The sequence below is a fragment of the Corella eumyota genome, chromosome 5 (genome assembly GCF_963082875.1).
Source record: "Corella eumyota chromosome 5, kaCorEumy4.1, whole genome shotgun sequence".
Taxonomy (NCBI): Eukaryota; Metazoa; Chordata; class Ascidiacea; order Phlebobranchia; family Corellidae; genus Corella; species Corella eumyota.
Window position 1 is genome coordinate 9890398 of NC_137494.1, and position 14382 is coordinate 9904779.

The 14382-nt window shown below is 30.6% G+C and overlaps 2 protein-coding genes across 2 annotated transcripts; both read left to right on the forward strand.

The window, feature by feature from the left end:
- Window positions 1-24: 24 nt before the first annotated feature.
- On the forward strand, window positions 25-2031 carry LOC145751821 (RCC1-like G exchanging factor-like protein). The gene is made up of 2 exons (XM_082567936.1): window positions 25-1650; window positions 1925-2031. The coding sequence occupies exons 1-2, from the start codon at window positions 331-333 to the stop codon at window positions 1925-1927; spliced, it is 1323 nt and encodes a 440-aa protein (XP_082424062.1). The 5' UTR covers window positions 25-330; the 3' UTR covers window positions 1928-2031.
- LOC145751822 (iron-sulfur cluster assembly 2 homolog, mitochondrial-like) lies at window positions 1776-3079 on the forward strand. Its single transcript, XM_082567937.1, has 4 exons — window positions 1776-1858; window positions 1928-2042; window positions 2176-2288; window positions 2385-3079. The coding sequence occupies exons 1-4, from the start codon at window positions 1809-1811 to the stop codon at window positions 2557-2559; spliced, it is 453 nt and encodes a 150-aa protein (XP_082424063.1). The 5' UTR covers window positions 1776-1808; the 3' UTR covers window positions 2560-3079.
- The last annotated feature ends 11303 nt before the right edge of the window (window positions 3080-14382 follow it).

Here is a 14382-nt window from a genome sequence, read left to right on the forward strand (position 1 = left end):
GGTCCCATGCGAAACTAAATAGTATAACTCAGTAGGACCAAGTATTAGCAAATATTTTCCACTTTGTACAGTTGACAGTACAGTACAGGGATTGTTAAAATCAGCATAAATTATTTTAACACATTTTACGTATATCATTTTAACACAAACTTTTGCAAATTATATTCTATTTACGTAATAGGTATGGCCACAAACTAAACTAGAATAACTAACTTTGACCTTCGTCAGTTCGTACAGTCTGACAGTTCGTAACAAGAGCGCATGCTTTGTAACTTTTTTGTTGCCAAAAGGATTTTCAGTAAATGTTATTTTATAAATTAATTGTTTAAAATGCAACATATTTGCACAAAATGTGCTTTAAACTTTAAATTTCTTAAAAAAAACGTTTGCTTAGTCTACACCCAACCTTACACTTTTGACAAAGAGGAGGACACCAAACCAGTTTTTAAGTATGTTGGCAAACACCACAAACCAACCAAGCGAGTCCATGTTTGTGGACTTACCGTCACAGGTGCACTTGGTGTTTCAAAACTGCCTAACCCGGAGAATAAGTTAAGACAACCACCACGTTACAGCATGTTGTATCCTTACTACTTATCAATGAAAAATATATCCAAAGTTGCTTGTGGTTATGGATTTAGTGTTTTTGCAAGCGATCAAAGTAAAACAACAAAATTATGGGGAACAGGAGTAAACACAGATTCACAAATTGGGTTTCATAAAAGTTACTACACAAAAGCAAAAGGAAAAAATGAAATCACAGGTACATTTGGTTATTTAATGGAACCAAGACCAATTCATTTACCACTCAAGAATGCTGAAAAAACTAATATAATCGATATTTCATGTGGTCGAGCTCACACTTTAATAGTAACAGAAAATGAAGGAGTTTTTACAATGGGTAACAATGCTTTAGGACAATGTGGTCGTGAAATCATAGAAGGTGAAATATACAGTGGAAATGCAAAGATTTATAAAATTCCTCATACCTACTTCCCAAGCCCAATAGTGAGTGTTAAATGTGGAATGGATCATTCATTATTTCTTACCAAAAACGGAGAAGTTTTTTCATGCGGTTGGGGTGCTGACGGTCAAACGGGGTTAAACACTTTGGAAAAAGTTTCAAAACCAAAACAGTTAAAGGGAGATATTGAGGGTGTGAAAATTACTCAAATTTCAACAAATGCTGACACAAACTTAGCCTTATCTGAAAACAATGAAGTTTTTGCATGGGGAAGTTCAGAATATAATCAACTTGGTTGCATAACCGACTCAATACAAGTCGTAACCCCAACCTTATTACCATTTACAAAACAAGGAAAAGTTGTTGATATCTCAATAGGGGGTACATCAGGAATTTTACTTAATGAAGATGGGATAGTTTATGTTTGGGGATATGGAATATTAGGCAAAGGACCAGCACTGGAACAATCAATTTTTCCCAAACCAATTCCACTAACTTTGTTTGGCCTTAATGAGTTTACTAATAATGGGGTAAAGGTTACAAAAGTCCAATGCGGTCTAGGTAACTTTGCTGCAATAACAAACAAAGGTGAATTATTCACATGGGGAAAAAACAAATTCGGCTGTTTGGGTATAGGAGAAAGCAGAGATCAATATTTTCCATGGAAAGTTTTGATTGGCTCAAAGGTGACTAATGTAGCCTTGGGTGCAGATCATTCGATTATTTTGTCTAGAAGTCTTTTGTAACTTTTACTGCTATTAAAATCTAAAACTTGTGCTATATATATATATAACATAAGACTTCTTGTTTCAGATAATTTTATGTAAAATGATCATAAGGTAAAATGACAAGCGTAACAAGAAAAATATTTACAAATTTAGCTTTTAAGAACCTGTGAGTTTTTTAAACTTTTGCCTTGAATGTTCAGCCAAATGTTATCTTAAATTTTTTTGATTTTAGTAGTAAAAATCTCGACAATAAATCAATTAAATGCTGGAACAGTTTACAAAGACCTGCAAGTAACCAAGTTTTAAATAAACTTAAAGACAATTTAATAATCACTGATGCCTGCGTAGAAGTAAGATGTTCACTAATAATAGCAACATACAAATTTAAAGTATTATTAAATTCATGCTTAGTGCACATCTTTTTGAAAACAAGGTCATTCTATTCTGATTTTTTTTTAGTTTTAAAATATTTATAATTTACAGCAAATAAAGAAGGCAACAAAAGATGAATTTTTAAGGGTAACAGTTGAAGGGGGAGGTTGTTCGGGGTTTTCTTACAAGTTTGATCTCGACTTAAACTTGGATGAAGATGACAGGTAATGGTAGAAGTTTTTATTTCCATGTAACTATCTTTTTAAACAATTTTTTTGTGAGTAATTGTACTAAGAAAAATTCTGAACACTTTGTTGCAGAGTGTTTGAGAAGTCTGGAATAAAAGTTGTGACAGATGAGGGTTCATTGGAACTGATCAAAGGCTCCACAATAGATTACGAAGTCGAGTTAATTAAAAGTGCTTTTCGAATTAAGGACAATCCCCAGTCAGGGTCAAGTTGTTCATGTGGGGTCTCGTTTTCGGTGGATTTATGATGTTAACATCTACACATGATGTTAAAATCATAGTTTTATGTTGTTGACTTTTTTATATTTTTAATATTTGATGTATAATTTATCTAATATTCTAAAGTAAGTTATGTTCACACATATCTAAATATTTAAATAGATATATTATGATCAAATTTATTTATCAAAAATTACATTTTTTACTTGTATAATATAAAGAGCTTGTTTATTCTTTTTCTTTAAAACTTATTTATTCGCGCAAAAATAAACAAACGTAATATAAACACATATGTAAACCCAAATATTGCGCAGGAAGTTAAGATTTATGAAAACTTACAGGCCCGTGAACTCCTTGATATTTCGCGTGTTATTTTTTCCAATTGTTTTTTTTGGTAAAACGCTCGTCATTGTAAAGTTCTACTCTTAAGAATATACCTATATTTTCATAATATAACTTTGTCCTTAAGTTCATTTAAATTGTTTTTGTTAAAAAAATGTAATTTCTTCTTTTTTAGCAGGAAAGTATAAATAAAAGTTTCATATCGGCTTTGTATGGGCAATTGCAAGGTTATAGAATAATAGTGCGTTATTCATTGGCATATTGTATGATTTTTGTAACTAAAATAACCATTTGTATTTTAGTTGATATAAACAATATATATTCACCAAATTATCATTTATACAAGAATATATTGTATATACACCACTGTCATTCTGCTAGAATTTTTTTTTTTTTTAATCCTAGCAGAACTCCGCATTTTTCCGCGTAAGTGCATGTTGATATAAATTGTTAAATCGGCAATACAAAAAATTAAAAATGATAAAATAATTATTGTTCTATTAATGTTATTCTTATTGTTTATCCCAATTTTGACTCCGATAATAAACCAATAATTTCGCAAGATGCAGATTTTTCGTTAGCGCCAATTATCGACCGACATTTTATATAATGTTAAATAAACAATATCAAAAGTTATAGTAAAATCAAAAAACAATAAAGAAACAAGATTTCGCTCCGACGCGAATTAAAATACTTTCCGACATTATGAAATAAAAAAAAAAATTAACATCATAGGAAGCGAATTAAAAAGAAGGTGTATGTTAATTTTTAAAATAAACAAATTTCGTTTACGCGAACTATCGAACGAAAACTGACATCAAATATGTCGAAAATTCGACAAATCTTTTAATTTCCGAGTTAATTTAAAATACTTTCCGACATTATGAAGTTTAAAAAAATTTAATCACAGCTAGGAGCTGCAATTATAAATAGGTTTGCGCAGTTTTAAGTTGCACATTTTGCGTTTTTGCTAATTATCGACATTTTACATATCATAAAAGAAACAACATCCCGCTCCTTTAGGCGAAAAACGAAACCCACTCTCCAGCAGAAACTACTTTCCCAAAAAAATATACGAGCCAAATTCTATTCATAAATAAATAATTATAAATTAAAATAGCAGGCAAAGTTTAAAGCGAAACAACCTTTGTTTGCAAAAGTTATAGTAATTTCAAAAAACAATAAAGAAACAAGATTTCGCTCCGACCCGAATTAAAATACTTTCCGACATTATAAAATTAAAAAAAATTTAACATCATATTAAACGAATTAAAAAGAAAGTGTATGTTAATTTTTAAAATGAACAAATTTCGTTTACGCGAACTATCGACCGAAAACTGTTAACAAATATGTCAAAAATTCGACAAATCTTTTTATTTCCGAGTTATTTTAAAATACTTTCCAACATTATGAAATTGAAATAAATTTAACACCATATTAAACGAAATAAAAAGAAGGTGTATGTTAATTTTTAAAATGAACAACTTTTGTTTACGCGAACTATCGACCGAAAACTGTTAACAAATATGTCGAAAATTCGACAAATCTTTTTATTTCCGAGTTATTTTAAAATACTTTCCGACATTATGAAATTAAAAAAAAAATTAACATCCTATTAACCAAATTAAAAAGAAGGTGTATGTTAATTTTTAAAATGAACAAACCTAGTTTACGCGAACTATCGACCGAAAACTGTTAACAAATATGTCGAAAATTCGACAAATCTTTTTATTTCCGAGTTATTTTAAAATACTTTCCGACATTATGAAATCCAAAAAAATTTAACACCATATTAAACGAATTAAAAAGAAGGTGTATGTTAATTTTTAAAATGAACAAATTTTGCTTACGCGAACTATCGACCGAAAACTGTTAACAAATATGTCGAAAATTCGACAAATCTTTTTATTTCCGAGTTAATTTAAAATACTTTCCGACATTATGAAATTAAAAAAAATTTAACATCATATTAAACGAATTAAAAAGAAGGTGTATGTTAATTTTCAAAATGAACAAACTTAGTTTACGCGAACTATCGATCGAAAACTGTTAACAAATATGTCAAAAATTTGACAAATCTTTTTATTTCCGAGTTATTTTAAAATACTTTCCGACATTATGAAGTTTAAAAAAATTTAATCACAGCTAGGTTCTGCAATTATCTAAAAGTTTGCGCAGTTTAAAGTTGCACATTTTGCATTTTCGCTAATTATCGACATTTTAAATACTATAAAAGAAACAATATCTCGCTCCTTTAGGCGAAAAACGAATCCCACTCTCCAGCAGAAACTACTTTCCCAAAAAAATATACGAGCCAAATTTTATTCATAAATATGTAATTGTAAATTAAAATTGCAGGCAAAGTTTAAAGCGAAACAACCTTTGTTTGCAAAAGTTATAGTAATTTCAAAAAACAATAAAGAAACAAGATTTCGCTCCGACCCGAATTAAAATACTTTCCGACATTATGAAATTAAAAAAAATTTAACATCATATTAAACGAATTAAAAAGAAGGTGTATGTTAATTTTCAAAATGAACAAACTTAGTTTACGCGAACTATCGACCGAAAACTGTTAACAAATATGTCGAAAATTCGACAAATCTTTTTATTTCCGAGTTATTTTAAAATACTTTCCGACATTACGAAGTTTAAAAAAATTTAATCACAGCTAGGAGTTGCAATTATAAATAAGTTTGCGCAGTTTTAAGTTGCACATTTTGCGTTTTCGCTAATTATCGACATTTTAAATACTATAAAAGAAACAACATACCGCTCCTTTAGGCGAAAAACGAATCCCACTCTCCAGCAGAAACTACTTTCCCAAAAAAATATACGAGCCAATGTTAAATTTTTTTTAATTTCATAATGTCGGAAAGTATTTTAATTGGGTCTGAGCGAAATCTTGTATCTTTATTGTTTTTTGAAATTGCTATAACTTTTGCAAACAAAGGTTGTTTCGCTTTAAACTTTGCCTGCAATTTTAATTTATAATTACTTACTTATGAATAGAATTTGGCTCGTATATTTTTTTGAGGAAAGTAGTTTCTGCTGGAGAGTGGGTTTCGTTTTTCGCCTAAAGGAGCGGGATATTGTTTCTTTTATAGTATTTAAAATGTTGATAATTAGCGAAAACGCAAAATGTGCAACTTAAAACTGCGCAAACTTTTATATAATTGTAGAACCTAGCTGTGATTAAATTTTTTTAAACTTCAAAATGTCGGAAAGTATTTTAAAATAACTCGAAAATAAAAAGATTTGTCGAATTTTCGACATATTTGTTAACAGTTTTCGGTCGATAGTTCGCGTAAACAAAATTTGTTCATTTTAAAAATTAACATACACCTTCTTTTTAATTCGTTTAATATGGTGTTAAATTTTTTTGGATTTCATAATGTCGGAAAGTATTTTAAAATAACTCGAAAATAAAAAGATTTGTCGAATTTTCGACATATTTGTTAACAGTTTTCGGTCGATAGTTCGCGTAAACTAAGTTTGTTCATTTTGAAAATTAACATACACTTTCTTTTTAATTCGTTTAATATGATGTTAAATTTTTTTTAATTTCATAATGTCGGAAAGTATTTTAAAATAACTCGGAAATAAAAAGATTTGTCGAATTTTCGACATATTTGTTAACAGTTTTCGGTCGATAGTTCGCGTAAACTAAGTTTGTTCATTTTGAAAATTAACATATACCTTCTTTTTAATTCGTTTAATATGATGTTAAAGTTTTTTTAATTTCATAATGTCGGAAAGTATTTTAATTCGGTCGGAGCGAAATCTTGTTTCTTTATTGTTTTTTGAAATTACTATAGCTTTTGCAAACAAAGGTTGTTTCGCTTTAAACTTTGCCTGCAATTTTAATTTACAATTACTTATTTATGAATAAAATTTGGCTCGTATATTTTTTTGGGAAAGTAGTTTCTGCTGGAGAGTGGGATTCGTTTTTCGCCTAAAGGAGCGGTATGTTGTTTCTTTTATAGTATTTAAAATGTCGATAATTAGCGAAAACGCAAAATGTGCAACTTAAAACTGCGCAAACTTATTTATAATTGCAGCTCCTAGCTGTGATTAAATTTTTTTAAACTTTATAATGTCGGAAAGTATTTTAAAATAACTCGGAAATAAAAAGATTTGTCGAATTTTTGACATATTTGTTAACAGTTTTCGATCGATAGTTCGCGTAAACTAAGTTTGTTCATTTTGAAAATTAACATACACTTTCTTTTTAATTCGTTTAATATGATGTTAAAGTTTTTTTAATTTCATAATGTCGGAAAGTATTTTAATTCGGATCGGAGCGAAATCTTGTTTTTTTATTGTTTTTTGAAATTACTATAACTTTTGCAAACAAAGGTTGTTTCGCTTTAAACTTTGCCTGCAATTTTAATTTACAATTACTTATTTTTGAATAAAATTTGGCTCGTATATTTTTTGGGAAAAGTAGTTTCTGCTGGAGAGTGGGATTCGTTTTTCGCCTAAAGGAGCGGTGTGTTGTTTCTTTAATAGTATTTAAAATGTCGATAATTAGCGAAAACGCAAAATGTGCAACTTAAAACTGCGCAAACTTATTTATAATTGCAGCTCCTAGCTGTGATTAAATTTTTTTAAACTTCATAATGTCGGAAAGTATTTTAAAATAACTCGGAAATAAAAAAAATTGTCGAATTTTCGACATATTTGTTAACAGTTTTCGGTCGATAGTTCCCGTAAACTAAGTTTGTTCATTTTGAAAATTAACATACACCTTCTTTTTAATTCGTTTAATATGATGTTAAATTTTTTTTAATTTCATAATGTCGGAAAGTATTTTAATTCGGGTCGGAGCGAAATCTTGTTTTTTTATTGTTTTTTGACTTTAATATAACTTTTAATATTGTTTATTTAATATTATTTAAAAGGTCAATATTTTGCGCTAACGCAAAATCTGCATCTTGCGAAATTATTGGTTTATTATCCGAGTCGACATCGGGATAAACAAAGAGAATAATATTAAAATTCATGTAACAATAATTAATTTATCATGTTTAGTTTTTTGTATTACCGATTTACCAATTTATATCAACATGCACTTACGCGGAAAAATGCGGAGTTCTGCTAGGATTAAAAAAAAAAAAATTCTAGCAGAATGACAGTGGTGTATATACATATGATATTTGTATTGATATTTTAATGGAATATTTTATGTTAATGTTTACAAATACAATACTTCGAAAACTAAATCTTACTAACATTTAAGACAACATTTTTTAGAAACTAAATTGCATTTTTTCAAAAAAACTTAAGGAAGGCTGTTTTCCAAAGAATAACAGGCGTATGAATTAGACCATAAAGCAAAAAAGAAATTTAACAAAGGAAAAAAATACCAACTACTGAAAATTAAAAGTAAGGAATGGCAAGGACCGTAAAATTCAGAAGAAAAATATAGAAAAAAATAGAAATAAGCGCAAGGTACGGTCCTACTAATTACCACACAGGACCGCATAGGACCACACAGGACCGCACAGGACCACACAGGACCGCACAGTACCCCACAGGACCCCATAGGACTACACAATAAGTGACTATTTACCACACAGGACCGCACAGGACCCCCTGACTACACAATAAGTGACTATTTACCGCACAGGACCCCCCTGACTACACAGTACGTGACTATTTACCACACAGGACCGCACAGGAACCCATAGGACTACACAATAAGTGACTATTTACCACACAGGACCGCACAGGACCCCATAGGACTACACAGTAAGTGACTATTTACCACACAGGACCGCATAGGACCCCATAGGACTACACAATAAGTGACTATTTACCACACAGGACCGCACAGGACCCCCCTGACTACACAATAAGTGACTATTTACCACACAGGACAAAGTAATTATAACATATATACCAACAGGACCACTCGAAAAGCGACTGTTTACCACGCGGGAACGCACAAGACAAAGTAATACACACAGGACACACGGGACAATATTATTTACCATATAGGACAAGGTAATTCCCAAACAGGCCATACAGAATCACTTATTTGCTAAACAGGACAACGTAATTACCAATTTATACACGCCATATCCAACAAGCAATACATTTTTATTTGTTAATGTATTTATTGGTTGAAAAAAAACTAACAAACACAAGGCAATAATAAGGCTACTAAAAATTAAAATTAATAAAAACGACTAAAATAAAAAACGATTAGGTTAATAAAGAAAAGGTTAGGCAATAATTAACGCAAAACAAATAAAAAGTTTACAATATACACAGTAAAATTAATATAAACATCCATATTTACAAATTAAGTAGGCTGTATTTCTTTTTTATATTAAAAATACGAAACATAAGTTATTTTTTAATTTTTTTAATGACCGGGTTTTACATGATTTTGGGCGTTGTCTTTGACCTGGTTTGGTGGCTGTTTTCTTTATGTCAGGAATAACCAAATTAAAATGTTTATCTTTAACCAATTTTATTTTTTGTTTTTTTTTCCGAATTTTTGCACGCAATAAATTTAAATAAATGATCTTTCCTCTGTTCAGTGGTCATTTTTACCCACTCGTTTGTACTTTTTACAAATTTTTGAAAGTTTTCGCAAACTATATAATTTCCCATGCTGTGTAGACATCCCCGCAAATCAATCATTTGCATTTTGACAATGCTGTGAAGTTTATCAATTAAAACTGGTAGTGTTCGAGGTTTCCAGTCAATGTCTAATTTTATAATGTTATTTATGCTTTCGCAATTATTATTGGTCCACCAGCCACGGTCCCGGTTAAAACGCTGGGGACGAATAACATACTTGAGAAGACGTTCTTTCAAATTTTTCTCGAAGTAATCTTCAAAAATAGGAATTTTTTTATTTGTTTCTTTTATTTTAGCAACCCTTTTGTTAAATTCAGTAGTGGTGTCTGATTCAATAAGGCCCTCAACTCCAAAAATACTGTTTACAATTTTTTTTCGTAATTTAGCTTCAACGCCTATTTTGTTTTGCAAAAATATGTTACATTATCTTTAATATGTTTCACGCAGAGATATCGTGTTGAATTTTGGAAGCAAATGGTACTGCTTTAGTTAAAGCTTTTTCGTCATCACTTCCAATTGCGACCTTGATATCAAATCCAAGGTTGGCACTTTCCAATTTAAAATTGATGTGTGAAAAAAATGAACAGTACGTAGAGCATTTTCCATACCAATGTAAATAACAAGGGCCGACGCAAATTGGGTGCTCTTTCGTCTCCTTGCTAAGTACCTTTAGATTTTTAAAAACGGTTACTGTGGCGAAGCATTTTGCAACATTAAAAGTTCTGTCGATCCCAATAACATATTTGTTATTATTTATAATAAGGAAATTTTTAAGCAATTCCATCTGTTCGTCTGTATATAAAATAACAGATGGAGGCTTATCTGAATTGTTGTGGATTATTTCTTTGATGAAAGGGTGCTTTTTACTCATCATCGAAAAAAACTGTACCACTTCATCGGCAACGGTTTTTGTAGTAGGAGTGTTTTTATCTAAATTGTAACGTACATTTCGGATTTGTTTAAAATCTTGTGGCCCATCAACGGAATCAAGTTCTTTCAATGTAGCATATATTGTTCTGGTTGGAATATTGTGCTTAATGTTTTTTTTGATTTTCTCAAGAACGGCTGGTTTTGTTTTAATGTATTCCGTTCCCGAATTAACTTGATTTCCATGGCTACTTACAGTAATTGGGTGTTCCCCAAGATATTCTACTACAGCTTTATTTTTCAAAACACAACTTTTTGAATTAAAAACCGAAATTCTTCTTTTAAAACTAGGTTTTCTTTTTAGGGTACAATAATATCGATGTAGTTCAACTATTTCATCGCCTATGGGTTGAGGTTGTAATGGATCGTATATTTTAGTCCCAGAAACTGTTTTTTCGACACAGTATTTGTTTTTTTTTAAATATACTAGCTTGATTACACTTTCTTTGACGACGTAGATTGTTTTAGTAGTTTTGCCTAACTTGCTTGACCAAACTCCACAATCGTCAGCAAACACATTTTTTTTCTTATTGGTTTTCCGTAAGGCATTATCTTCATTATTTAATAAAAAATAACAATTTGATTTGTTATCAGGAGGTATATGTTGAAATTCCAATTCGCCGGACAAAACAAAATTATATACATCGTTAACATTCAAAAATCTATATTCTAGTTCGTGCTTTTTTGGTATTGCAGAAAGCTTTTTAAAACTTTCATCTAAAATATTTGGAGGAATATTCTCAGAATTGGACCTTTGTGGAGAAACTGGTGTAATGTTTTTCGCACTCAACTGGGATGGAAACTGAGAGTGGTGATGATCCTCCGAAAATGCACTTTGTAGCGTTGAATTTAATATTTTAGACATAGATGTATTAACAAAAACATTGGGATTTTCTATTGCTGAAGCTTCAGTTGTTTCAATATTTAAAAATTGTTCAAAACTTATTATTCCACTGTATGGTGACGAGTGGTGTATTGTTCCCACATTTCTTTTTAGTGGGACAAAATGATTGGGAATCCATATCGATTTGCCAGAGGGACCAACCGTTGTCTACATTATCCCTATTACTTTGTCGTCATTGCCGTTGCAGGGTGGGTATACACTAACAATTGGTCTATTTAAAACGTTGCTTAATGCGAGCATTGTCCATGCAGATGAGTATGCCCAGTTCTTTGAACAGTCAATGCATGCATCGCTGTAATCAGGAGAAACAATATCAAAATCTGTTGCACATGGATGTGTTACATAATAATTTTTATTTAACGCCATCTTCATGCAAGTACGGACTCTCAATTCCAAAGCCAAATTTGTTGTACAGTTTAAGGCAAGCGAGGCCGCGTTAAAAAGACAATTTCCGTCACCAGGAGTATACAGTGCTACCTTTTCTGGTAAATGATCTTTCAAAAGATTATTTGAACAAGAATCTATTTCCAGCTCCGAAAATAATTTTCCGGTCTCATCAACTTTTAAAAAGTTATGCTTTAAGAGTATAGATTCTCGAAATGCACATCTTTTTAGCTTCTCAAATCCATGTTTAGAAGCCTAAAAAAGTTTTAAAAAAAATTTGCTTTTTTATGTAATTGGTTTATTTGCATTTTAAATTGTATTTAATACAAATACCATATCACAAATATTAAAAGTTAAGTACCATACTGCTAATGCCTCATTCGTTAATTAACCAAGTGAACTTTTGCATTAAAATTTAATTTCTAAAGTTAACCTTGAATATCATGATCGGACATCGTGATTCCGTTAATTGGAGTTTAATGTTTAAAATTTTTTCAATTAAACTAAAGTAAACATGTTTAAGTCCTATTATTGCTGTTTTATTGAATTTAGAAGTTATAAATTCTTGCTATTAACCCGCCATTAAACAGCAGATTTTAAATTCTACAAAACAAATGTTCGTCCAGATAGAAAACGTTGTTTGTTTAAATCAAACTAAACGTTAACGGTTATTGATAGCTTTCGTTACATTTCGTTTAATATGCGAGTATAATGTCTTTTGTATTAGTTTTTTGTAATTTTTATATACTTTACTTACCTCGCTTAGACGTAACAAAGATAAGCAAAAATCAAAACCCCCATCACCGGACGATTGGGTACAGAGATGACAAATAAATGGTATATCCTTCAGTTTTTGTAATTCTGCTACTTCATTTTTACTTAAATTTTCACACTGAAAATGACTCCAACCAATACACACTTCGCATATACACATACACACTTTGCCATTTGATTTTTTTATTCATATTTATTTCTAAAATTTATTATTTTAAAATTGTCTAACGTTTAATCAAAATAACTTTACTTTTTTTTAGTTACTATTACCCTTAAAAAGATTTTTACCAATAAAAAAGTGATAAAAAACTAAGCTTTTATAATTGTGTAATTAAAATATAGCTTTGTGCTTCTTTTTAAAATTGTTTGTTTAATCTATCCTAGGGTTTTTATTTATATAAAACTGGTAATAATTTAAACACTTTATACATTAAACTGTTAGGTTTATTTGAACAAAAAGATTCAGTTTTTTAATTTTGTTAAAAGCGGCTTCTTACACAGCTTGATACCATTGTTTTCTGCCTAGTTGGACGTCTTCGGTTTTTAATTATCTGCGAACAGTAAATTAAGCTTCTCAAATAAAAATGTACAAAAATAAAATTAATATTTAAACAAATTGATCGAAAGTTTAAGTAAATTTTTTTGCAATACTGTTGCATAAAAATATTGTATTTTGCACAATAAGATATAAACATCAATGACTTTAAACGATTAAATAATCCTACAACTGCCGGTAATTTTAAATTTGTCGCAGGAGTTCTATAATGATATTCCATTTTCGGTAAATAATCCAAAATTGACTTGGTCACAGAAAAATTCAAGATCTTTATCGAAACTTGTTGCGCCGTGCTGCGTGGTAAATAGTCACTTCCCGTGTTATCCTGTGCGATCCTGTGGGGTACCTTGTGGTCCTGTGGGGTCCTACGCGGCCCTGTGTGGTAAAAAGTCACTTATTGTGTAGACCTGAGGGGTCCTATGCGGTCCTGTGTGGTAAATAGTCACTTTTTTTTTTTTTGGTTTTTCGCGCATTGATAAAAGTAAATAATAAATACGATATACAATTAATATTACAACAATGCGACGGGAAAAAATGACAAAATCAATTTAATGATTTAAAACATGCCAAAAGTATTAATGTTTACATAAAGATTATTTTATTTTATGGCATGGTCACCAAACCCATTTATTGTGTAGTGCTATGAGATCCTATGCGGTCCTGTGTGGTAAATAGTCACTTATTGTGTAGTCCTATGGGGTCCTGTGGGGTAAATAGGCATTTACTGTGCAGTCCCGTGGGGTCCTGTGTGGTTCTGTGCGGTCCTGTGTGGTAATTAGGCACTTACTGTGCAGTCCTGTGGGGTCCTGTGCGGTCCTGTGGGGTCCTGTGTGGTTCTGTGCGGTCCTGTGTGGTAATTAGTAGGACCCCGCAAAGTAGGCCTAAAGTACGACGCTAAATAACAGTTTTTGAAGGCAGTAATGTACAAACATAAAAAAATAACCTAATGGGTGTTTGTTTTTGTTAGGATAGTTCTCTATGATTTTACAGAAAAATTTGTTGTTTTATTTAAACAAAAAATTATTTGTTAACCGTTATTTTTTTATTGCAGTGTTATAGGTATACTAATATTATACTTATACATGTTATTATCAATAATGTAATAGAAATGTCTATATGTCAACGATACATAATAAACATTATTATATATCATTGCTATATGTATATAAAAGTATCTCGATGATCAGTGTTGCGTAAAAAAAATGGAAAATGGCAGCACTGCGGTTTGCGGTCTTTGAAATTCGGTTACGAGCTGATCCTTTCGAGATTTTTGCTTGAGGATGTAAAATTAGATAAATGACTAACGGAAATAAAAATAAATGAGGAGACTTATTTTTTTAAATACGGGTTATAGACACCCACTAGAACTCA